Genomic DNA, 25,861 nt, shown 5'->3' with positions numbered 1-25,861 from the left:
GTCCAATGTAATGGACACACTCGGGTGCTTCCCAGCATCAGGAAACTAGGTGTAGCAGTGGGAAAGATTCCATCTGTAATTTAAGAGAGCTTAAGTTTGCTTTTAAATAAATAAATAAAAATATGATCAAACCTGGAATAGTTTTTTTGGCTGCTTTTGAGATGGCCAGGTATTAATAGTACAGAACTTTCTGATAGATGGAAATAAATATTGCAGGCTAGCAGTGCAGATGTACTAGTTTGTTTAAAGCATTTTTTTAGGATTGACATGTAAAGGGCTTACTTGAAGGGGAACTTCCAATTATTTATGTAACTTATGTGTCTGTTAAATTTCTTTACCCCAGCTATGTTCAAGTTTACGGTATAATTTGAGAAGAGCTGGTTTCAAGTTTCTGGAGTTTTGTTCCTGTACTTTTTCTCTTGGACAGTAAGTTGCTTGTTACTGCATAATGGGAGCATCGCTTTCATAATTCTAAGATGTAAGGTCTTTTTTTTTTTCCCCTAAATCCTAAGAAGGAAAAAGTGAGGCTGGCTCCTGTTGCCTCATGATTGCTTTCCTTTGCATTGGAAATCAAGTGAAGTTGCTCCTGTTGCTGACTCATAAGCATGGCAAAACTGTAATGTTGTGGCTATGTAATATAAATGTGGGTGTTTTTTTTTTCTTTCTTCCTGATATCACAGCAATCTTTGGAAAAATTCAGTGTTAGTAACCAAAGTTCTGTTGAATTATGTATATAGAAGTATGGACCCCTGGTGGGGATGTGTGAAAGAGGCAGCATGTGTTTAACGAGGCAAGGAATTTTTTTTCCTTAAATGTAGCATAGTGTAAATGAAGTCATTGAGATATAATTTATAGCAAAGTCCAAGTTTCTCTTTTTTTATTGTTTACATTTCTTACTTACCAAGTGACACTTGCTCAAGCTGTGTATTTCCTTGTTAGTTTTTGTTGTGTTTTGGTTGCTAAGTTTGAAAACTAGAAACTTTTGTGTGTGTGTGTGTGTGCGTGGAGGATTGCCCCTGGAATTCGTTCAGAGCACAATGTTTCAGCAAAGCACTAATGATTTCCAGATAGTTTAGTTTAGTGACAGTTGAGATGTTTGACTTGCAGGAAGTCTTGAATAAGCTTACTTTCAAGTTTCTTGTTTTCAGTAGTGTTCAAGGTTGGGCACCTAAAATTAGACGTGCTCCAAAGTCCAGCTTCCAGAGATACTTGCTGCAGATTTAAGGCGCTTTATCACAGATGTAACTGAACAGCTGGCATTGTTCTTGTTCTTCATGGTACAAAATTGCAAATTGTAAGCAGAAGAAAGGAAGGGAAGAGCAGCCACAACAGGATGTTGTAGCTGCACAAGTTTTATTGGTGGCTTCTCTTCCTGCCACAGTTCGGAAGGGATTAAAAATGTCAACAGCCCACATAAATGAAGGTCAGATAAACACGTTTTATATTAAACACCACAGAGGAAGAATTTTTCCTTTAAACTGTATTATAATTGGGGAGGACAGTATTTTATGACTGAAATCTCGTGACTGTGAAAGCAGATATATGATATTATCAGTTTCCTGGGGTTTCCTAATTCTACACTGTCACCATTATAGCAAGATTATAGCAAGATTCAAGAGGACATAGATTGTCCTCTTGAATAATAATTAAAAAAATAATCATTCAGAATCTCTTGGAAAAAGACCAAAAAATGAACAAAAGAAATGTCTAAAAAAAATCTAGTGCCAGTGGAATCAGGGTATGGAGTGGGAATGGCAGACTGCAAGCAATGACAGAACTTTCAGTTTTCACTGTTTTCGTTGTTTATGGAGAGTTGCTGTTATGTTTGCAAAGATAATTACCAAAATATAAATTGTGATTTCCCAGTCAAACAAATTGTTATGAGTAGAGATTATTACAAAAATGTAGTTCTGTGCATTTTCCTTCTCCTTGTATCATGTTCCTTTTTCCTTTCTTATGCAGAAACTTATCAGTTCTGCAGTTGCACAGTTGAATGGACTGAAAATTATCTCTGTACAAGTGGTTTACTGTTGTTTTAGTTCCATGTTACCCATCCCAGGGCAGAGGGGGCAGGTGAGCCCACAGGCAGTGGCACTGGAGGAAGATGGAAAACTCATTCTATCTTGGGAGTCCAGAGCTGAGCAGATTGCCTGCAGATTTTGCTGGCCCTTACCGATCTCTTCCCCAAACACTTGGGTATCCACTTCTGTTGGCAAGGGCGATACATGCTGGAAGGAAGCTGGGAATATTCGCAGTACCGCTTTCAGGAAGATCTGTAGTATCGGAAGGGGTGCAGTAATACACTGAGGTCTGTGTCCCACATTTACCTGGGCTGGAGCATAGGCAGATGAACAAAGATCTCCATCTGTGTGTGTGATTGCCTGTACCCTGAAAATATACTTTTTCTTAAGCTCAACTTAAAATGTTTCCACAGAATCCTTAGAATTGGAAGGGACCCTTAAGGGTCATCTAGTCCAATTCCCTTGCAATGAACTGGAATATCTAGAGCTTGATCAGATTACTCAGAGCATGGTCCAGCATGACCCTGAGTGTCTCCAGGGACAAGGCTTCTACCACGTCTCTGGGAAGCCTGTTGCCTCATCACCCTCACTGTGAAATACCTTTTCTTTATATCCAACCTTTACCGTCTTTAAGTTTGAAACCGTTTTCCCTGGTCCAGTCACCACAGACCCCGTGAGTCTGTCCCCTTCTTTCTTGTAGCTTCCCTTTAGATAGTGAAAGGCCGCTATCAGGTCACCTCAGAGCTTTCTCTTCTCCAGGCTGAAAAGCCCCAACTCTGTCAGCCTGTCCTCATGGGAGAGGTATTCCATCCCTTGGATCATTTTTGTTGTCCTTCTCTGGATGTGCTTCAAGAGGTCCATGTCTCTCCTCTACTGAGGATTCCACATCTGGATGCAGTACTCCAGGTGAGGCCTCACTAGTGCAGAGCAGAAGTGCAGGATCACCTTCCTCAGCCTGCTGACCACACATGTTTTGCTGCAGCCCAGGATACGGTTGATTTTCTGGGGTGCGAGGGCACATTGCTGGCTCATGTCCAGCTTGCCATCCATCAGAACCCCCAAGCAGGGCTGTGCTCCGTCCTTTCATCCCCGAGCTTGTACAGTGAATGGGGATTGCCTCAATGCAGTTGCAAGACCTTGTGCTTGGCACTGTTGAACTTCATAAGGTTTCCCTGTGCCCACTACTTGAGCCTGTCTAGGTCTCTCTGAATCCCACCCAGAGTCTTCTTCTGTGCTTACCAGAGTTTTCCTTGGCTTCTTCTGTAAGTGCTGATAGGGGTGTTTTGGAGATGCAGAATCCTTAGGGAGGAGAGCAGGAAGAGTTGAGACTTGCAACACCTGGCTGCGGAAGTAGGAAGCTGGCTGTGTGTGATAACAGCTGTCGTCTAAATGCACTGCTCCCTTAGAGCTCTTCACACATACCTGGTCATCAATACACTGGTTCTCTGAAATCTTTTCCAGCTCTGTTTCAAGCAATTGAAAAGGGCTCTGTTTATTGCGGGATGCCTGCTTCTGAAATGTTATACCATTTTAAGACATCTTTAAGGGGTAAACCAAAAAGTAGAGCACCAGGAGCTGTGGGCCATTTTTGAAAGTCACACCTCTTCCATCAAAATGGGAGCCCTGTTTCATAGTCTGGAGACTTCTTTCTCCCATTAATGCATGGAGTACAGCTGCTGTTCGTCTTTCCATGTCTGCAGTGTGCATTTCTATGGCTAAGCTTATTCATCTAGATTACTTTGATGACAATAGAAGGCCTTGTGTCAGACTTGTATTTTAGGATTAGCTGAGTTGCAACCTCGAACTGCCTTTATTCCCCACTAACAATAACAGAAATGTTGAAGGGCCCACTCCGACAGCAACATCGTTGTTTGGAAACATAAATTCTACTCCTTCCTTGAGTGAAATCCTTTCATACACTTTTAAATCATATCCTGTGTTTTACAGCGCTTGTATTTTAAGTTATGTGATTTAGATCCTGATTTAGAGCATGATTTAGATCATTTTAATACATGATGTTCCAGATTTTAGATGTGTAAGGGCCTAATAAATTCTCATGTAATACCATTGATAGATCTGAAAGTCTTGGTCTGTGATCAGACCGTTTTATTCCAAGGACAGTGGGTTTAAATTCAACACAGTGCTGATGGCTTCTGCAGGGAGCAAGGGAACGGAGCAGGACAGCAACTTCCTTTTTGTTTAGAATAACTCATGAAGTTGACGCTTTCTTTTTTCCTTTTACAGATGTTTGTTTCTATTGCATGTACTCACTGGGATATCATTAAGGTAGTGTGAACACAACTGCTCAGTTTACTGGTGTGTACATTTAAAGACCACTGACACATTCTTCTATAGAAAAGGAACTGAAAATAGAATAGCATAAACATGGCAACAACAGAATGGGGCAAACTGTTTCAGATTTGCCAGTTCCCATTCTGGTGCAAGACTGCACTGCTTTGGCATTACTCTCTGAGAGAAGAGAAATTACTAGCTTGCAGGTAATTACTGCAAGTTCTACTTGCAGTTCAACTACTGTTCTGTAGTAGCAGAATATCGTTGCACATAAATGATCACAACTCAGCATCTGTTCAACATACAGAGTCGTTATAGTTCAGTGTAAGAATTGTTGACAGCAAACTAAAGCTGAATTTGGGTCAGGTCCAAGTACTGAATTTAACAGCCATTGAAATGAAGTGTGTGAATGTGGAACTTTGCACGGTGATTTAGATTTGACTTGCCAGACTTACTTTTTACTTGAATGTTTTTCTTTTTAGCGTTCTGATGACTCAGGATTTAATCTGTTCTGAAGCTCTATTTGTGTGTCCTGCTAGTGATTATTCTGCTGGTGGCTTTGCAGAGGTAATCCAGAAAGAACATCTGTTTCAAGTTTATCGTCTAAATCATGGAAGGATATTTGACCCGATGAATAGAGAAAAGGCAGAATTTACCCATGAGAACATCATGACAGTCCAAAATACAGTTCATTTGGTGTATTTTACGTTACCAACTCCATATTCAGCATACAACTTAAGCAAAAAAGCCAAGGCTATAAGAATTTAGTGCTGCTGCTGAAGGGGCTGATAGTCTGGAACTGCACACAAGTACTCTTTTCCCTCTCATGAGAGCTGTTTCCCAGAGTCCTGTTCGCTTTGCTTCTGCCCCTTCAGAGTCTTCCACAGGACTCCTGTGACACACATCAGTTGTTTGGGTGTAATAGTGGGGAGTGGAATTTTCAGTGGCTTTATCAGCATTGCTCCAGTGTAAATAAGTTTGTCTCCACGCTGTTTGCAATTCACAGTGCCTGGATGTGAACAGAAAATACAGAGTCTTGTACGTGGTAGTCGATTCGGATTTCTTCCCAAATGCCTGTTTGTGCTGACTCTTGGTGCCCTGAGTTCTGTGCAGAGGAGTATCACTGTGACCATCTAGGGGAGCTAGATGTTAGATGAATCCCTTCTCCACATGGAAAAGCCTGAGACAATATTCTAGCAGTGGGAAACCTGAGTTGTTTTCTGTGACGTTGCCCTCCTTTTGGGGGGCATTTTTCACTTTCCTGCATAGAGTTAAGTGATCTCTGTGGAGAATATTTGTCCGTAGGATTCATAAAAATAGTCTGGAAGATGAAAATATTTTGAAAAACTTTAGTAAGTATCACATATCTTTGAGATGATCTGATTAAAGGATATTCCGTCTCTCATTCTTAACACACCCATTTGGATGTTATGAAATGCTATCAGAACAGCAGGTCTGTTATTCAGCATCAAAGTAGAGATGTCTCCAATAAGGTGAACTTAAACATGTTGTTTGCCAGGTGTCTTTGATTATACGTGCAAAACAATCTTTTAAGCAGAGAAAAACAAATTACTGCACTTTCCTAATGCTTGCTTTTTCTTTGCAAGCAAGACACCTTCCTGGAAGATGGGGTTGATCTGAAGCGAAGAGGAATGTTTTATTATGACACCTCCTATAGCACTACCCCATCACTGTTGGACTTTACAGTCAGTGGTTTGACTTGAGGGAGTTGCTGTTGCTGTCAGTAGTTTCTATTAATATGCTTCCTTGTGCTTTTCCGAGTACTAGAAACAACTGTTAGGTGATCAGGGGTAAGTTAGTGAGCAGAGATACTAATTTACAAGATAAAAACCTTGTAGCAGCTTCCTATTGATAATGGCTTGCTAGAAGGCAGTGGTAAATGCTGAGTATCTTAACTGTAGGCTGCGATGTCCTTTTCATTCTTTTGCACACTTTTTGTGTAGCAGATGTGTAGTAGATGTAATGCCTTGATGTCCTCTTGCTAGTGAGCAGAAGGCCCAGAAGGTGTTGTGCTTTTGTGATTTTTATTTTATTTTATTTTATTTTTTGCTGCTGGTATTCCACATCAGACCATCACGTTGGGAGCTGGAGCTGATGCTCTGATGGGGAGTGGAAGTGGGGTGGAGCTCCAGGCTGGACACCAGCTGCTCTCTGGCTCACTTTTTCTCTCGACTTTTGCAGTGGAGATTAAGCACGTGCGCTTTCCCCTGCAGTATGACTAGCATGAAATCTCATTGGTTTTGTGTTTTCTTCCCTTCCTTCTCTCCATCCTTTTTTCTTGTGTCCCTGTCATGGAAATAGACCTGAAGATAACACCATGACAACAGGAGAATTATCTTCTTCACTGTCTATAAACTGAGGGCATTCTGCATTCTCTCTTGCCTGCTGAAGCTGGCGTGGACCTGAATGCCGGCTGGGAACATTCTGGCAGCCTTACTGTGCTGTAACTCCCTTGTACCTCTCTTTGTGAATGTGTACAAGTGTGCAACATGCCTACTTATGCCCAAATGCTGTGTATTGTGGGAGATGCATCAGTACCTTGTCATTAAATTAGTGACAATTTCATAATGTGTTTTTTTTTCCATAGTGAATGAGCTGTAATTCAAATTAACAGCATCAGTAAGAGGACTGGCCATTCTGGGTAAGGAATTTAGTTGCCATTTGGAATTGGGAGAGAATGGTGTGGTCTGTTTGTTACATTCTCCTACATTTTTGGGAAGTGAGATCAGATTTTCTGTAAGTATAAGGGAGGAAAAAAGATGTGAAGAGAAAGCAAAGTCCTTTTGTGGTCAGAATAGAGGAGGTTTCTTCCTGATGCTTAACTATATGGAAAATGTTAAAAGCCCTAAAGTAATGGACTGTGTGCTTAAGTGTACTTATTTTCTCTTCCTGGACTGTGATGTAGTAACCCTCAAATGTCTATTACCGCTTTGTTAAAGAGGGGGATTTACAGATGCAGGAGTTGTGGGATGAGTAGAATGAAACTTTGTGAGGAGAGTGAGTACGCTCATCTGCGGTAAGCAGTGTCATGGTGTTATCTGTGACAGAGACCCAAGGGGGGGGGGGGGGGAAAAATGTGAGAGAGGGAGGAAAAAAAAAAACAGCTGGCACTGTTGGTGACCATGTGGCCACACAAGCAGAGAAATGCGCTCCAGGGCGGTTCACCCAGTGGTAGGAGGCACAGTCACCACCATCGTTCTCCAGTCTCCAGATTCCCCAACCTGTAGGCATTGATGAGGAAGAGCTCATGCAAGTGGATGCGCCACCAAATACCAGTTTAAAAAGCAGTTTTAAGAATGGTGCTATAACCAGACATGCCAGTCATTCAGAAAATAGTTGGAAACAAAGTCGTTCTGAAGGCTCGTGGGATTGGAAGAGGCCATGTCATACCTGTGGTCTAGAGAGCAATGAGGAGGAGACCACGAAGGTGTATACTCAACTAAGTGCCAAGAAGCCTAGGTATGCCAGATTTCTAGAGAATGGTGAGGAGACCAGGCGTTACAAGTGGTCAGAGAAGGTGGAGAGGCACAGTCATGGCCACCACTCTCCCAGTGGCAAGAGGAGCAGTCACAGCCATTATTCAGAGAATGGCAGGGGGCACATTCCTGGTCACCAGAGTGACTGCGGAGTGGGGCGTCATTCAGAGAATGGTGTGAAACCAAGTTGCTCCTGCTATTCAGAGAAGAGTCAGAAAACAGATTGTGGCTGCCATGGGGAGAATGGCATAGTCAAGGCACGGCCACCATCGTTCACAGAGCAAGAAGTAACGTAGACTCAGCCACCAGTGGCGAGAGGTGCAGACATAGCCATCATTTGGACGTCGTCAGGCATTGAAACAAGGTCCTTAGGGCAGTGGTCATGACAGCAAGTCTTTTGTAGTTCAGGAGACATGTGGGCAGTGCACTCAGAGCTAGTTTTTGAGTATTTTGTCATCTCATGTGCAGCATTCATGTGTTCAACTAAATGGTCCTTGTTTGTCTCTTTCCTACTTTGGAAATTTTGTTTTTCTGTGTTACTGTGAATTCTTTTTAACCAGACAATGGTTACCATCACTACAGTTGAGCTGAAATTGTTCCACTCTTTGTCTCTTCAAAACTGGTGATGTCTAGTTCTGTGTTTCAAGGCTGCCTTAAGCTGACTTAGACTGAGATGTAAGATTTTCTTGTATTAGTGCAGGATACTGTGATGAAATAGGCTTTATGTCTTCTCAAGTTTTATTACAGGAAATTAAGATATTATCTATTCTGTCAGTGTCACATGTTCAGATTTCTCACTTGCTTGTGATCCATTACAAGCTTTCTTAAACTGTCAGGAGTGTATTCACTTCAGCACCTTAGATGTGTATAGTGAGGAATTCAGTGCATTTTGAATGTAGTAAAGTCACTGTCAAGTGAACTGGCAGTGTTCATGTCTGCATGCTAGTGCATGTGTTACAGTGTTATGTATAAGCATCTAAATAGACATGGCAGTCATATGAAAAGCTATGGCATCATGTTACTATTCTGTGGGATAATAGATCAGATCCAGTGTTATGTCCAGTGCTCAGTTTTAAATGAGGAATTCTGTCTTCCAGGCAGATTGAATTTTCTTAGCACTTAGAGTGGAAAATTAATTAAGAGTTAGTCTTGTCATAAGCTGTGCTGTACCTTTCAGGGAGCTCTGTACTGCTTAATTTGGTCTTCAGACTGAACTCCATGTAAATCATAAGTCATCATGGTGCATTTGTTTTCTAAGTGCAGGCGTCCAGGTGGAGATGTACAGAAAGTATTCCTCAACACTCAAATTTATTTATTTATTTTTCCCAACAGATATCAAATAGCTGTTTTATCTATAGTTGGTATATTTATTTGGCTTTCATCTTGTTTACTTCAGGAGCATTATGACTCCCTCTCACACCTTCAGTTTGATTCTGTGTTTCTACTGTAGCATGTTTGAAGATCTGGAGCTGGCCTCTTTGTATTAGGCATCCTATTGCATGCTGTACAAGGAGAAGGAGCTACAGACCAAATAGTAGATGATGTTTATTTTGTTGAAAATGAATCCAGAAGAATATAATTAAGAAAAAAATAAAAAGGACTGCAAGCCTTAATGATAGACAAAGACAAGCAAATGCAGCATGCTGTATTTTGGGGCATGGCTACCTGCCAGAAAAACATGGACCTGGGGAGATGAAAGTCACAGAAGGACTGTGGTTGCTGTAGCTAAGAAGGTAGGGACAGAGCAAAGCATGCATGTTCTCAGCCCACAAATGAAAGTCTTCTCTTTCTTCATTTCAGGTTGCATTTTTTAGTATCTTGGGTTTGATCTCCTGAGTGATGCACTGGGTGCAGCTTTCTTGCTTATGCTGTTGTGGTATGTCATGTAATGTTCAAATGACGTTCAAAGCTTCTGGTATGTCTTTGTCTCTTTGACAATATAACAGTCACTTATGAATCCTGAAAAGAAATGTTAATTTTTTTTTTTTTTTAAAGTAGATCTAGAAAGGCTTATCTTTAGGGTTGTTTTTTTTTTTCAATTGGAACTGTAACTTCTAATGGTATGTAGTAACTGTTCCTCTGTAAGCTACTTCCTAGCTAAATTCAGTTCAAAGGTATAAATGAGCACTAGTATTCTGTGTTTATTACCGTCTGAATATATTAGATATGTGATGTTCGGCTGCCCTGCAAAAATAAACCCTTGAACATTGTAAGCAGAATGGAGTGTAAGGCAAGGGTTTACTTTTGTTTTTATTCTGGTACAGAGATTTACTTCAGCTCCTGCAAAAGCAGTGAAGGGAAGAAATGTTGGTGAATTTGCACTGCAAAGTGAAGGTGTAATAGTGACATGGTTGGTGTACCCCATAGTCCAAGTAGCCCAGGTAGCACATGCTGTGAGGAAGCAGCAGTGCAGGGTGGCAGTAGGGTGTGCACACAAGGCTGCCATGCTGTTAGGCACTTCATGTTAGCTTATGAGGAAATTGTTTCTGCTAACTTTCTGCTGCTGCTGTGGTTACCTGTCTTATATAAACTACATCAATGCTGATATGAGTCTGTCTGACATGGAATCTTGCCCTGAACTTAGCGGCATATATGAACATCTGAATCCCAGCATCTTTAACATCTCAGACTGACCATACAACAAGTAGATGAAAGTAAAAAAGAAAATGTTGCTTATCTTGATGGGTTTTTTTGTGTGTGGTGTAAAGCTTCCACGAACAGTGTTGCACAGAAGGGAATACTGCCTTTTAAACAATTGACCACATTATGTTTCTTGGACTGTTTGGTTTTTCTTTTGTTCTCCATAGTGAATCAGAGAGGCTCTGCATGCCACAAGGTTCCCTGGATGTACTAATATGACCTTAAGTGGGAGCATAGTGAACTTTAGCTTGCCTCAACGAGTTTTCATTTCAATGCATCTGTTAAACTTTCTCTGTATAGAAAGTTCTCTCTTCAGACATTTTTCTGTGGAAGGGGAAATAGGAAGATGTACTGTTTTGAATGTATGGTATTGCAACAGACCAGATGAGAGTTTGTAATCTGTGCTACAGCATTTTGGTTTGGAGTCCAGTGTCATTTTGTTTTCTTGTTTTCAGTAGAAGATTTAAAAAGAAAAAACTATCACATCCAAGTAAAGTATAAAATACTATCATGGTAAGACATTCCCAGTTCCTTCCTTTAGTTATAGTTCTGTGATATCTTCTGTTCGTAGATGCTGTGGATGCTTGTCCTTGTACCTGATAGGAACCACTTGTCCTCTACATTGCCCTTTCCTGTTGCTCCTACTGCCATCACTAGCTCCTTACAGCTGCTTCCTAGGCACATCAGAGACTCACAGCAGCAAAAGAGCAATTAAGAAGTGTTTTACTTAAGCTATTTGTGTGATGGTAGAGCGAGGTTTTTTGGTTTTTTTTCACTCTTGAACTGTGGAAAAAAATGTCACATTGAAAAAGCCTCCTTGAAGGATGCTGTGCTGTGGAGGTTTTCAGCTAGCCAACAAAGCTGTCCAGATACTGCTTGCAGAAGTGTTTCTCATCAGACCTGTTGGTGTGGCCTTGTTTTGGGGTTTGTGGAGAAAGTCAGGTGCAGAGGCAATAATTCAGAGCCCCAGTCTGCTTTTCTGGCCTCTGCCTTGCACCAAGAGATGAGAGAAGAGTGGATGTCCTCTGCATCTAGACTGTGCTGGTGACTGAACTGCAGCTTGCTCCTGCTTTTCTCTGAGTTTTCAGATGGCTGTGCTTTTGCTTATTCTTTCGTTGGCCAAGGAGAGTTACCACTTGGACTCGCAAATGAGAATTCAGAGAAACAAATGATTAATTTCTCCCACTCACTTTTCCCCTTCCCTAGCTCTGTTCTCTGCCATTCTGAGAATGGAGAGTCTTCTCTTCCTTCACCTCCAAGAATTACAAGTTTTTTGTTGTTGTTTTGTTTGTCTTTTACAGATAAATTTTGTAGCCTGTCAACTATTTGCCCTTTTGGCTGCCTTTTGGTTTCGTATTTACTTGGGTCCCAGTCATGCCAGCTCTGCTGTTCGCCATGCATTTGCCACCCTCTTTGGAATATACTTTGCTGTCTTCTGCTTTGGGTGGTGAGTATTTAATCACTAAGCAGACAAGGCTTGGGTAAAAATATTCTTAAACTTTATACCAGATTTTCTGTGTTGTCTTTTTAGTCTTAAGGCCCTCTCAAATTTGCAATCCTTAAAAAAAAAAAAAAAAAAAGACAAAATTTATACCAGCATAACCACCTATAAAGTAAAATAAGCCACAAAAGCATTTGTAAGTGAGGTATTTAATCTGTGATATATTTGTTCTGTTCACACCAGTTTGTTGCCAAGATAGCTCTCTTGGAAAAGATGCATCCAGTTTGAATAAACACTTTGAGCTAGGCTGCTCTTTCTCTGAATGAAAGACACAGACAACATCTTGTCAGTTAGAGTTGATCTATACTGGGTATTCAGGCTATAAAAATGTAATTGTGATAATCCATATTTTCTGATACTCTGATACAGAATCACATTTACGCCATTCACATGAGATACAGTTCCTTCATTCTGAACTGCCAGCCCCTCCAGGTCACACAGAAGTTATCTAAATATACACTTTGTTGTCTTCAAGGTATTCCATTCATCTTTTTGTCCTGGTGCTGATGAATTATGGCATTATGAATATGGCAAGTATTCCCAACATCCACAGGTGAGCATATGTGGTGGCATACTGGAACTGCCCTGCCCCTCTGGTTTCTTCTCCTTTTGTTGAGAAACATGTTGTTGTTTTTTCAGTATTGCTTTATCTTCTTCACTACCTTTCTTTCACAGTTACTTGAGCAAGCTTTCTTCTTTCAGTTACAGAAGCAGCTGTAATTTCAATTTGTGGCTTTTGTGTGGGTATGTTGCATTTTTCTATGAAATTTTTGGCCCCAGAAGTAGGCTTTTGCAAGTTTAGTAATTTATGCCTAAACTTGTGTGGTTTTTTTTTTTTAACTTAATAAAGCCATATTCTCCTTAGTAGTGTGTCCCTGCGGATTGCTTTCAGTAAACCTTTATAATGTGTTCTTCCGCTTGCTGCTTGGCCTTTAAGTATTTTCCACTTACTCTTGAGTTAAGTAGTTCAGTTAAGGTCATTGTGGTGACTTGATGTAGTGATCTGTGAAATAAGTCTTGCATTAGATACTGGACTTGGAGCTTGAAAAAGTAGAAAGTACCACATATGTTATTACTTCAGAGCAGAAGCTTACAGCATCACCATAAGAAGTTCCCAACCATGGGATCTTTTTTTGTTTTCTTCCCTTTACAGATGTCTTGGAGAAAGACACCAAAAACATCTAAAGGGCTTTATCCAAGTGAGTGCTTTCCTAGCTGAAAGACATAAAGTACTCTTATGAAAATGAAAACTATCTGGAAGTTACATCTGCTTCTTGCACATAATAAGAGGAAGTTGGTGTGAAAAAACTTCTCAGTCATTTAGCCTTCTCATGAGAGTATCTGTTAATAGTTCAGCTGTAGGTGGAGTTGTCCGTTTCCTGTCAATCTGCATAATTGAGAAATTTTATTTTTGAAACTGCTACTTTACAGCAGGCTAGGGGGATCAGGTGGCAATTCTTTCCACTTTTTTACTTCTCTGTTGGCATCCCTAAGAGTACATGGCTCATAATGTGGTTTGGTTTGGGTGTTTTACAGGTTGTTCCTGTCTCTGCATAGTTCTTTCTGCAGCTACTAATGGATGCAGCATGGTGATTCACTCTGAAGCCCCTTCTTTACTTGTCTTCAGGGCCAGGACTGTCTGAGCATCTAATGCTCTGATCTCCCCTTCTTCTTTAGCACTTACTGAGGCAACACCTCTCTGATATCCAAATGGAAACCATCTGTTCTGATTTGTCTAGGACTGTTTAGAAATGTGAACCATAGGAAACAAGCTAGTCCTACAGCAGTCAATAGCATTTTGCATGAGCATAGTATTACTGAAGATGATTTTGTTACTGCCCCCCACCAAATACAAAGGCCAAGATTACAAGTCCAATGATAATAGTAGTTTAAATTCTGTTGGCAACATTTGTAAAAGAAATTTCATCCAGAGGCCAGAAAGAAAAGGCGCTAAAAATGTATTACTCGTTTCCCAGTCATTGTACCTGCCCACCCCTTGGGGAAATGCATAAGTAAGTCATGTATGTGAGGCAAAGGAACTGTAGGTACCAATTTATGGATGTAATCACCCAGTGTTCATGTCTTCCTAAACAAGTTGGTGTGGTTGTAAGGAAATAGGAATGATTTCAGCAAGAAAGCCCCTTGCTCTTACTGTTTATCCAGCCATAACGGGAGAAACACTTGTATGTTGCAACACAGATTAAGCCAGTTCGTATAATGTCATTCACTGCTGCAAGGTAGTCATGTGTGGACTAGAACTGATGTGAATTAGTAAGTCAACATGCTGAAAAACCTCAGGAGGCGTGGGAAGAATGGTGTAGGCCTCTTCTACTGTATTTCACTAGATTTGAGGTACGAGTATATTAATTCTAGTGAAAGTACAGTGTATTTAAGATGTGTGAGAGTAAGCTTGAAAAATTCAAGCGTAGTGGCTGGATCTTTGCATACAAAGGTCTTCTAAGAGCTCTGGGACGTTTGTAGTGGGAGTCCAAGAGTTGGCTCTTTTTCCTCCCAAAAATGTGGGTGCAAGCAAACAAAGGAAATACAAGTGGCAGTATAATTTGCTGTGCATGCACCTATCCCTGGTTATTTTCAGCTAGTTTGCTCTCTAGTGAAGCTACCAGCCTTTCAAGACTTGTAAGCTGACAAATTAATCCAGCATTGGAAATGCTCCAAGCTGCAACAGTAGTACAGTATTCCTCTACTTGGTCACTGCTCTCCTTTCAATCTTTTCACTCGAGCATCAAGGCTGATTTTAAAATACTTCATCCCGTCTATCACAGTTACATGTCTCACCTGGGTGACCTGCCACTCTCAGTTGATGAGAGAGAGCCTAAGGAGCTGGGTTGGATGCCTGACTGAGATAAAGTAAGACAGATTCTGCTTGGAATCTCTTGAAGAAGCTGTCATGTCCCCTCAGTCTGCCTTTCAGCCAGCTGTTTGCTTCAGCCATGTGAACTTGCAGTTTGTCTTGTGATCCTTGTCTTCAAATCCATCACTGTCACTCATACTGCAGTTTATTAGTCCCCAGAGAGGAAAAGCTTATTTCATTTATAGCCAGCCATCATCTGAGGAAGGCATGTCTAGTTTTCAGGCTGCTGACTGTTGCTCTTGTTATATTTTTCCTTTAGTTCCTTTCTCTGATCCAACTTATTCTGGATATTTTTTTCACGTGACTAGCTTCTGATTTAAGGGATGCTAGTTGGCCTGGTCCTAGCCATTCTGAAGTCCATGGAATGTAAGCCTTTCAGCTCACCTTTGTACTATCTAGTTAACTTCACTTGGCAGTCTTGTTTCCAAATGCCCATTCACTTCTCATCTCCTCAGTATCTTCTTTCTATATACAGGAAGTAATTAGTTATGGAAAAGGCTGCATCTGTCACACCTGGATACCGCAATCGTATCAGCTCAGCTCTCGTAATGGAAAATGTTGTGCTGTTCTCCTGCCTAATTTTGTGGTCATCCTGAAAAACTGAGTGAATTTGTCAAGATTAAGTAATGCTTCTTCTGGAAAACGGCATAATTCATCACCTGGAGCTGAAAATATTTGGTTATATGTCATTATCTAGCCTCATACATAATCAGAAAAGAGGAAATATCTTAAGTTTTTTCATTTCTAGTGGATCAGAAAGAGTTGTAAGTGTAAACAAAGAACATTTATAGTTTTTTCAAAAAAGGAATAGATAACTTCAGCAACACACATACAACATAAATGGTTATAAAATGCCTGAGTGAGATAAATTTCAAATGGCTTGTTGGAGGAAGAACTTTGAAATTGAAATGCTTAAAATGATCACTTTTTTTTTTTTTACCAGCAGTGTAAGGAGACATCTCTGAAATGCTTCAGCTACATTTAAATCCTCTTAGAAGTCCTCTTAGAACTTAATTTTTTTCCCAGATCTTATGACATAGATTCAGACTTGTGAATAATGTTGTTTGCAAAGATCAAACCATTCTCTTAAACAAGCCCAAACCCAATTTGGGTGACTCCAACTCTTGTTGATACTTGTGTAAGTAACTATGTATTCTGTATCTTATGTTTTTAGGTACTCCTTTGTTGTAGCTATGGGATACCTCACCTTGTGCCACATAAGCCGAATATACATATTTCATTACGGTATTCTGACTACAGATTTTTCTGGGTGAGTGAGTCTGCAGGCTGTGTCCTGTATAAATTAATATTAGTTGAATTACATGTTTTAAGAGCAATGTTGATATTATCTGGGAGGGCCTGCAATTTTGTTTGCCTTAACCTTTTTCTAAGATCTTTTTAAAGAAGGAAGGAATAAACTCTGTGTATTTTTAGTGATTCATTGCTTCTGCTGTTCTCCTGTGGGATGCTATGTAGGATGCTACCAGGAAGGTAGGCCTTGGTTCTACTCGGAGCAGCCTGGGTGTAGAGACCTGCACAGCACCTTGTGGGTGGAGGTTGATCCTGAGAGGCTGTAGCTGTTGTTAAATAGCACGGCTTCTTGTGGGCAATGCATTTCTGTGGAATGATGTTGCTCATAGAAACTTCAGGCTCTCTATATTTGATTTCACTGAAATAGTAGAGAATGCTTTGCAGAAATACAGGCAGCTAATGTCATATATTTTGTTTACGAGAGGAAGGCATATTATTTGCGTGATTTAAAAAGTGTGCTAATTTATATTCCATTTGTTTAACCTAATGTCTGAACAGAGTAATTGTGAACATGCCATGAAAAACCTCTGTAAACTGGCATAGTCAGTTATAAACTCCTATCCCAATCCTCTGTCTTCCTACAGGCATAAAGAAGGAAACAGTGTGTGTATATCCCTCTCTGTGAGGTGATGTGGGTTCAAGCATTTAGTTGCATTTCTGGAAAAAAAAAAATTCTTTCAGGACTTGGAAGTTTTTTATCGGAGGATGAGGCAGAAAAGGGAACTCATATTTAGAGAAGTTTAGTTCTCTTAATTTTTGATATTCTCTTAATACACAAAAGCATGTCCTGAATGAGCATGGCATATCAAGAAGCCTGTAAGTGGGACTGGAATGTTATAGCTCTATATGTATTAGACAGAGAAAGAAATGTGGGAGAGCATGCTTTTCTGAGTAGTGTTAAGGATGTACTGTGAGGCGTATTAGCTGTCTCTGTCTGAGAAGATCCAGCTGAGATTGGGGGTGGAAGAAGAGGAATGGTGGCTGTTTCATAGACTAGGTAGCAGTTTCTGCTCCCTTGGTGAAAAAGGAGGTGCATATCTAATGATGAACTTGAGAATAATAGTACTGAAAGCTGGATACTTGAACTTACTCTGTTATTTATTTTTGTTCTGATGTTTAAAATATGGACCAATTCCTAAACTTGAGTCCAACATAAAACTGTCAAAGAGGAAACAACTGGAAAATACAGTATGGATAGTAACTAATCTTGATGGTATTTTTAAAAACTGAGAATAAATAAAACTACTGTAATGGCATTAAGAAAAACTTGCCATCCAAAGTGCTCAAACTGAGATCAGCCTCATAAGCATCTCTTACAGCCTGTTGTTTTCAGCTGTGAATAATACATACCCATTGAGGCTTTGTGAACCTATCTAGAGATGTTACGACTGGAAGAGACAAAATCAGAGTCAAAGAATGGCTTGGGTTGGAATAGATCTTACAGACCATTCAGTTCCAAACTCTCATGCCATGGTTAGGATTGCCACTCGCTAGATCAGGCTGCCCTGGGCCCCATCCAGCCTGGCCCTGAGCACCTTCAGGGATGGGGAATCCACAGCTTCCCTGGCAAACCTGTAGTGCCTCGCCACCCTCTGAGTAAGGAATTTTCTCCTAACATCTGATCTACATCTTCCCTCTTCTAGTTTAAAACTGTTTGCTATCAGACCATGAAAAAAAATCAGTTTTCCTCCTGTTTAGAATTGCCCTTTAAGTATGGAAAGGCCACAATGAGGTCTCTTCAAAGTCTCTTCTCCAAGCTGATACTCCTAGACCACAGTTTTGCCATGTATAAGCAGAAACCGAACTTCCTTCTCCTCATTCTCCCTTATTTGATGGTTCCACATATGACACAATAGGGAAGCATTCGAATATGCTTCTGACTAGAACAGTGTCCTTAAATCCTCTCTCAGGACTTCACAGACTACCGAAACTGAGTCCATGTAGTGATGTTCACCTCCCGTCAACCTCCTAGCCTTTTGATCAAACACACCTGGGGAGACACTGACAAAGCAAACCACTAGATTTAGGAGAATCTTTTAAAGTGAACAAAAATCCTGTCATCTGCTGATTTGTATTTGAGATCTTGGTATTCCATAAGTCTCTGATGGCATGCTGTTACAAGAAGGCGATTTTAGTACGTGTCATGTAGGCGTGTAACCTGTCTAGTGTCATCAGCTCTTTCCAGTGTTGATTCCTTGAAGCAAAGACAAGTCAGATGTTAAATGGGTGTTTCTCATGGGTGTTGGAAGGTACCTCTCGTGATCATCGAGTCCAACCCCACTTCTAAAGCCAGTTCCCTAAAGCAGGTTACAAAGGAAAGCATCCACACAGGTTTTGAATCTCTCCAGAGAAGAGACTCTGCAGCCTCTCTGGGCAGCTTGCTCCAATGCTATGTAACTCTCAAAAACTTAAACACTTTGCATGATTAACCCTTTCTGTGTGTGTTAGTAAATGTATTTTTGGTTTCTTACTAATGGTTGGTTGTACCATTTGTTTGGCATTCTGTATTCCATTTGGAGAACACAGCTTTTAAAGTGCAAGTAGAGGTGGACAGAGAGCAAGGTAACCTTTGAGTCACGTCTTAAGTAAACGAAATGAAAGATCAAGCTGTGACTCATCACTTCAAGTTTAAGAAGTAAGGAAACTTGTTCTGTGCTGGTGACTAGTTAATTCTTCTACGTCCTGCCAACAGCATGTTTGTTCACTGACTAACAATCAAAACTATGCTAGAGCTGATTGCTGCAACTTCTTGGGTTCAGTTTTCATGTATTTCATTGCACTTAAATGAAAAGTTCACTTTTTTAAAACTACATGACAGGTTATAGTGGAAACAAATTCCAGTTTGCAACACTTAAATTTTGATTATATAAACACATATTTTTTATATTTAAATTTAATCATGTTTCATTGTGATTTCAAAAAATGTGGTGACATAACTTAGGATTTTTCTTCTGTCACCTTTTCCAGTGAAAATTCAATTCCTTCTTTTTTTATTTTTTTTGTCATTAATTGTAAAATAACTGAGTGCTCTGCTTCCTCCATAGTTTGAATCAGTCTTTGAGAGAAACTTGCACGTTTTATTTTGCTTGGTTTGCTTAGCATTAATACACTGTACCTAGGAAAACTAAATCCTAACTCTTTCTCTCTTTTTGTCTTATTTCTTCTTTCTGCTAAGAGGATTATGCTGGTAAGTTGCCTGTTTTCTGTACAATGTTATAAAAATGGTAGTACCAACTTACGTTTTTGTTCTTTGTGTCAAGGCTTCAGACCAAGTATAATAATATTATGGTGTTAGGGGAAAATCAGTTTAAAATCAAATCAAGAGATTTTGGTTGGTATTTTTGAAAATTACTAATAGATATGTTTTCAATCTAGCAAGATTTTTGAACAAATACTGCATGTCATCTGGACAGAATTCAGGGTAGATCCTCATCCATGAGAAGTTCTGTGTCTGCTTTAATCCTTTGCTTTATTAAGACCATAAAGCTTTTGGATTTCCTCTTTGAATTCATGCATTATCTGAGCAAAATTTCATAATATTGCAGAAAACAGGCATAGGCCTTTTCTATTTCCCTAATGTAATTTTGAACCACCATGCAGAAATGCTACCCAGTCCTCTGAATTTAGCTGGTTCTTTTTTTTTCTTCTTAAAATGTGTGCAGTGCAATTGTTTGTGGTGTATGTTCCAGAAACTCTGGATGACCTTGGTAAGGTCACATATCTAGAGTCAGTATAGCAGAGTAAATGTGGGGTGGGGGGGGGACAGACAGTGAAGTTTGAGGCTTGGTTTCTGCTGTTACAATTACTGGTAAAGGCATTTTTTTAAGGGTTATTCTGTTTTCTGTGCTTGCTCACTGCTTGGCTTCTCTGCCAGGCTTTTTGTGCACTTGAAACTGCACTGAGATGCCTTACCATTGATTACATGGAAGTCCTGAAAGAGCCACGTGTGGGAAGTACCAGTTAGCCAAGATTCAAGTAGTCAATACCATAGAACTCCATATACCTAGTGTGCCCTGAGATACGTCTCCAAAACCAGATCATCTTTTAAGTGAAATATTTCTGTTGTGACAGTGTAGAAAACATTGTTTGGGAACTTTCACCAAAATAAAACAATTCACCTACATGAAGCAAATTGGGAATGGCTGAGGAAGCATGAGCATATCCAGTTAAATGTTTGCTCTCTGTGTGTAATTAAGCAGGGACCGTACAGCCTTGTTGCCACTGAGGCTGTGACCCTGTGTCAGTGATCACTTTGCCAACACAGTTAATATCACAGCAGAGTGCAAGTATGTGAGCTCCTCGTACTGCTTTCCAGACTAAAGAGATAAACCTGAAATAAATGTTCGCTGGCTTTTTTGTTGCAATGAGCCTTTTTACTCCACCTACTCTCTTAGTGAAATCAGGTCAGTGGAAACTATTTGTAGCTCTGTGTGCCAGACTTCTCCATGAGATTAACTAAGGTCAGGCAGACTGCTTGGTTTGTAAGCACTGAGGTTTGCCTAGTGCAGGACTCAGTCTCTGACGTGGAGAGGATCCCTGTGGCAGGCGACAAAGGGACGCTGGCATCCTTGGTTCCATTGGCCTGTGTTGCTGAGCAAATTTATTCTTCTGGGACAAGTTGTGTTTGAAAATGACATGATATGGCATGTTTTCATTTGGAAGGTTTAATTAGGGACACAAAATCCTTTGTCCTTATTCAGCATTCTGTAAACTGTTGCATCTTTGTCTTGCTTTTCATTACATCTAAATTTAGGTAGAGAGAATTTTTTTTAATTGGTTGAAATTATTCCAAACTTATCACGTATTTCATCAAATTCAGTAAAAATTATATTAATATTTTATATTGAATTGCTGGAAATTCTTAATTAAAAGTTGGCTGATGTGATTTGTGTATAGAAGGTACAATACAGCTACAATTTGTGATTAATAAAACAGAGGAAAAAAGTCACCGTACAGGTAAATCTAATTCTATATTTCTGTGCTAGTTTGTAGAGTTTATCAGAACAGATGAAAAGAAGAGGACATGCATTTATACAACATACGAAGTAGCTGTGAAGCAGTTGGAAGGTGTTCAGGCATGACAAGATTCAACTGTTTTGGGCTTCTTAAATACGTATTTTATTTCAAATGCTCTACTCCTGGGGGTAGATCTTCATGCTCTATCTGTAAATGCAAGTAGGTAGACTGTCTTTTAAAAATTGTTTAGATTATTACATTTTAAAGTTTTGACCTAACATTTTGTCCCACTCTCATGCATTTATTTCAGTCTGGCAGAAAGAGAAGGTCATTGGAAATTTTATGGTTTTGTTAAATATCTTTCTTCAGTGCTCTGATATTGCCAAGTTCTAAAAATCAGAACTCCTGTGCATATTTAGGAAATGATGTTATTTTGTTTGTTCAGTTTTTTTTGCTAAATAAGATTACTTTCCTTGTCTGACTTCAATGTTGTATTTAAGATTTGCACTCTCATGCATTGTTTTGTGAAGATGTAGGAAAGTGTATTTATTCTGAAGAAACGAAAGCAGTTTTAGACTTGCTCTTCATGTGTGAGCAATGTGTGAGTTGCAGGGAGGAGTGGGACAAGCTGTGGTTGTGCAGGAGTGGCCCCGCACCTCAGTGGAATGACAGGAGGACTGAGAAGCCCCAGTGCTGCTGTAGCTTTGTGCCATGCCCTCTCTTGCAGTGAATTCTTGGGCCCCTGGAGGGAAAATGATTGATGGATGAACGAGGAAAAAGATACTCCCTGCTCACCTGAAACCTTGCTCACTCACTGTGTGAAGCGTCTGATGATCCGTGATACTGATCTTGTGAAAGATTTAGTGTCATCTATTGCTCCCGTACAGCAGGTTTCCATCTTCCCAAGCAGGATGTGGAATAGATGGGTGGATCTGTAACACGAAAGTGGCAGGAGACAGAGCTAAATGTTCTTCAGATCCATTCTGAGGGTTGTCCTCCCAGCCGTGGGTCAGGAGTGTCAAGTTTAATGTCTTCTCTGGAGTTCAGGCTTGAGGGAGGGGAGGCAGTGTGTGTCTTCTCTGATGAAAATGCACGTGAGACTCATTTGTTCTACTGGGCTACAGTGTGCTGTGAATGAGACAATGAATTCCTAATATAGATAAAAATGACCTCTATCGTCTCTGTGTTTACATGATGTTCAGTTTTAATGCAGTCTGTGCTCCTGCTTCCATTGGTTAATCAGCACATCAGAATTGTTTGTGTTTTGGATCTCTCTGGCTTACAGTGGGGGGCCTGATCTTCAAAGACAAGTATCTAAATTTAGTCACCTAAAGCCATAGAATTTTGGCTGTGAGCCTGAGGTTAAAATTTGTGCGCTTCAGCATCAGCATAAAGTGCTTGCTGTGAGACAGGCACACTACAAATTGAAGCCGTTTTAAACAAGTGTTAGTGTTTGCCTGTAGAGTTAAAGGGTCAAGTACTGACAAAATAAAAATCTATGTTTATCTTAGTAGAACTGCTGGTTCACTGAAAGTCTCTCTCTCTCCTAAGGATTAAAAAATCTGCTTTATTCTATCCTTAAAGGATGGGGATTTACGTATCTTTGAGAGAATAGCTGAAATGTGAATGAGAAAACCTGAGAAATAGCATGTGTTAAGTACTGATGAAAACTTTTGACGAAATGGAAAGATGAACTGGAATAAAACTTGGAATGACTTTTTCACATTATTGGAGCTGCCTGGACAATGAAGAAAGGACGTGACTGGATTTGTCAATTCTTTAGCTGTAGTCACTGATCTAGATGACCCACTAATTAATGTTGCACAAGCACTTGTGTTACAGTTGTATTTCAGATTTCTATATATCAGAGCTTGTTCTGGATTTTGTGTGCAAGTGTTTTTACTGATATTTCAAGAGTATAGTGCTGAAACCATAAAAATAGTTTCTGACTAAAATAATGTCTGATAATACGTGTTCTCTGGCTTTGGTTAGAAAATGCAAATTACTCTGCCCACACAAAATTATGTGTAGACTCTTGAAACAGATCAGATGTATTTAGTATAAAAAAAAAATAAGAGACCACTTTGAATGAAAAAAATATCTTTTTCTGTAATTCTTTTTTACTGTGCTCAGCATATTAATTATCTTGAAAATCAGTTTGATTTATCAGAGCAGGATGATCAGATTATACAGTTTATCTAGCCTTTGGGTTTACATTTGACTGTAGCCTGTGGGTTGATTTACATTCAGAATCTCTTACAAAACCATGCAGAATATTAATATTTGAATGTTTTTTTAGACAGAGTTGTCATTGAATGCAACTCTTTTTTTCCTTATCTTCAGAAGTGGATAGGGTAAATACAGTGCTTAAGCTAAAAAATAGCCTTCAACATTTTTTTTCTTTCATTGGATCCCAGAAAATGTATCACACTGTTTAAAATAAATAGCCATACAAGCCATACAATTTTTAGTTGTCATCTATTTGTCTTGAAAAAGTTCTCCATACCAGTCAAACTCTGTAAATAGGTTTCCCCTTTCCTCTTCTAACTTGTATTGAAGACATCATTAATGTTCAAGCTGAAATTCATATGGCTAATGCTGATAATTTATGAGCCAGGTAAGAAACAATCCATTATATTAATTTTCAGAGAAATCAGGTCTCTTGGGTGGAACTGGTGTTTCATGTTATTTTTGTAAATAATACTTTAAGAGTAAATACATGTCTTCATCACCCTTCACAGCCCAGTGGCTCTTAGAGGGCCCCCTGTGCTGGCAGAATAATATAGGGAGGCAAGGGCAGCACATGCTCATCACTCACTTTCCCTGAGATGGACTCCTCCATATTATAGGTGCTCAGTGATGGATTTGGGGTTTAGGACTTTACACCACTTAAAAGCAGTCAGTGAATAGCATATGGAGCCTCTCCTTGTGAGGGTCTGATTGATTGATTGATTTTTCTCACAGTTTGTTCCTCTTCTTTCTACTCACAAAGCTGTTCTTTGCCTTTTTTAATTTTTTTAAATTTTATTTTCCTTGTTCATTAGCTGTGGCAGCCCACGTTTGCCTACAATACTCAGAACCTCTGTAAAGCCAGATACTGGAAATATAAGCAGCACTATTGAATGTAATGTCTGTTTGTATATTGCTTGTTTGGTTGGCCCTGAAGCTGCTGGCTATAAACCTGGCTCAGGTTCAGCTAGCTCGTGTGTTTGGGAGTCTCCAGATGCCACGTGCCAAACGCTCCCAGTTGGATAGGCTGGCTGTCCACACAGCAGTCACAAAGCCAAGAAGCAGGGGGATGTTGTGTCATGCCGACAGCTATTCTGGAATTTGCACTTTAACAATTGGACTATTCACATATGGAAATAAGAATGTGTATCTGCAGAGTCGGCGTTTGTTTAGGGCAGTGAGGAAACAGATGATTGGAGAGTAACAGCAAGGAAAGGCAGTGTTATTTTACAGCAGTATTGCTTTATTCTGCTATTGCATCCCACAGGGCTTGAATCTGGTCTTTGAGTGGAAGGAAATGCTCTGGGCTGCAGGAGCTGGTAGTCCTTAGTGGCATGATTTCTTCTGAATTACAATTTGCACCGCTGTGGGATGGAGAGGCATAAAATAAGGCTTTGTGTGCGCTTAGCAATTAAAAATTCCAGTGCAAGTTACTGTGGGGTTGTTTTGAACTCAGGCAATTGTCTTATGCCTGAGTTACTCCTTCAGTTTTAATTGGATGTTTTCCACTTCTTGCTAATACAGTTATGCCTTTTAAAGGGATAAAGACATTCAGTAAGAAAGTTGAGAATAATTTGTATTACAAGATGTGTAACTGCTGTTTCTGTCTTTGTTACAGTCCACTGATGATAATTACACAGAAGATCACAACACTTGCATGCCAAATACATGATGGTAAGGAAGAGAATTTCTTCCCTTGTCCTGAAGAGAGCATTTTTATTTCTAGTATATTCTGTGGTTGAATAATGAAGTAGATGAATGTGAGCTGCTCGGAGTGAAGAAAAAAATGCTTTGTAGAGAAAAACAAGAGATTTCAAGTTTTGATCAGTCCTCTACAAACTGTCCTTTTCAATAATGAAGACAACAATTTTTCTTTTTGCAGTTTCTGCTTCTTTGGCCTGCAGTTTGGATTCTATCTTGTATCTGCATTCACTGTTAGATTCTGTAGTGCATCTCTGTTAAGCTTTCTGAAGCAATTTTTGACTCAAAATCAAGAGCTATATTTGATCTGTAGCTTCAGCCATTAAAATCAATATAGAAAGTTTATGCTGTCAATAGTTTTCACGGCATAAAATATATTGGCAGGGAGAATGGCTTGAAACGAAAAGAAGAGAGACTTAGGTTAGATGTTAGGAAGAATTTTTTTCCTCAGAGCATAGTGAGGCACTGGAACAGGTTGCCCAGAGAGGTTGTGGGAGTCCCATCTCGGGAGGCATTCAAGGCTAGATGAGATGGAGCCCTAGGCAACCTGATCTGGTGGTTGGCAACCCTGTTTACGGCAGGAGGGTTTGAAGGGGACCTTAAAGATCATCTAATTCAATCTAAGCCATTCTGTTATATAATGAGTTCTGGGAGGTGGAATTGCCTTTTTCCCTGGGAAAGGCACAGTTGCAGGCAAAATAGCATTGTCTTCATTGTTACTCTTTGCTGTGACAACAAAGACTAGAAGTGCCAATTGTCATCGATATTATTATTGCTTATGTTTGTTGATGTTGCAGTGTGAACTTCCAATGGTCTGATCCCCACTGTATTGTAAGTTATG

The 25,861-nt window shown here is 39.9% G+C and overlaps 1 protein-coding gene across 1 annotated transcript in view; it reads left to right on the top strand.

The window, feature by feature from the left end:
* Positions 1-25,861, top strand: part of MBOAT1 (membrane bound O-acyltransferase domain containing 1) — a 56,723-nt gene that overhangs the window by 8,749 nt on the left and 22,113 nt on the right. The window contains exons 2-5 of the mRNA XM_065753317.1: positions 11,752-11,897; positions 12,427-12,504; positions 15,998-16,093; positions 24,938-24,993. Coding sequence (XP_065609389.1) covers positions 11,752-11,897; positions 12,427-12,504; positions 15,998-16,093; positions 24,938-24,993 — 376 coding nt within the window. The remainder of the gene's footprint in view (positions 1-11,751; positions 11,898-12,426; positions 12,505-15,997; positions 16,094-24,937; positions 24,994-25,861) is intronic.

This window comes from Cyrtonyx montezumae, unplaced genomic scaffold (genome assembly GCF_038088225.1).
Source record: "Cyrtonyx montezumae isolate F1298 unplaced genomic scaffold, pur_monq_1.0 scaffold_8, whole genome shotgun sequence".
Taxonomy (NCBI): Eukaryota; Metazoa; Chordata; class Aves; order Galliformes; family Odontophoridae; genus Cyrtonyx; species Cyrtonyx montezumae.
Note: the sequence above shows the minus strand (reverse complement) of the source record. Positions and strands in the feature narration are given on the sequence as shown.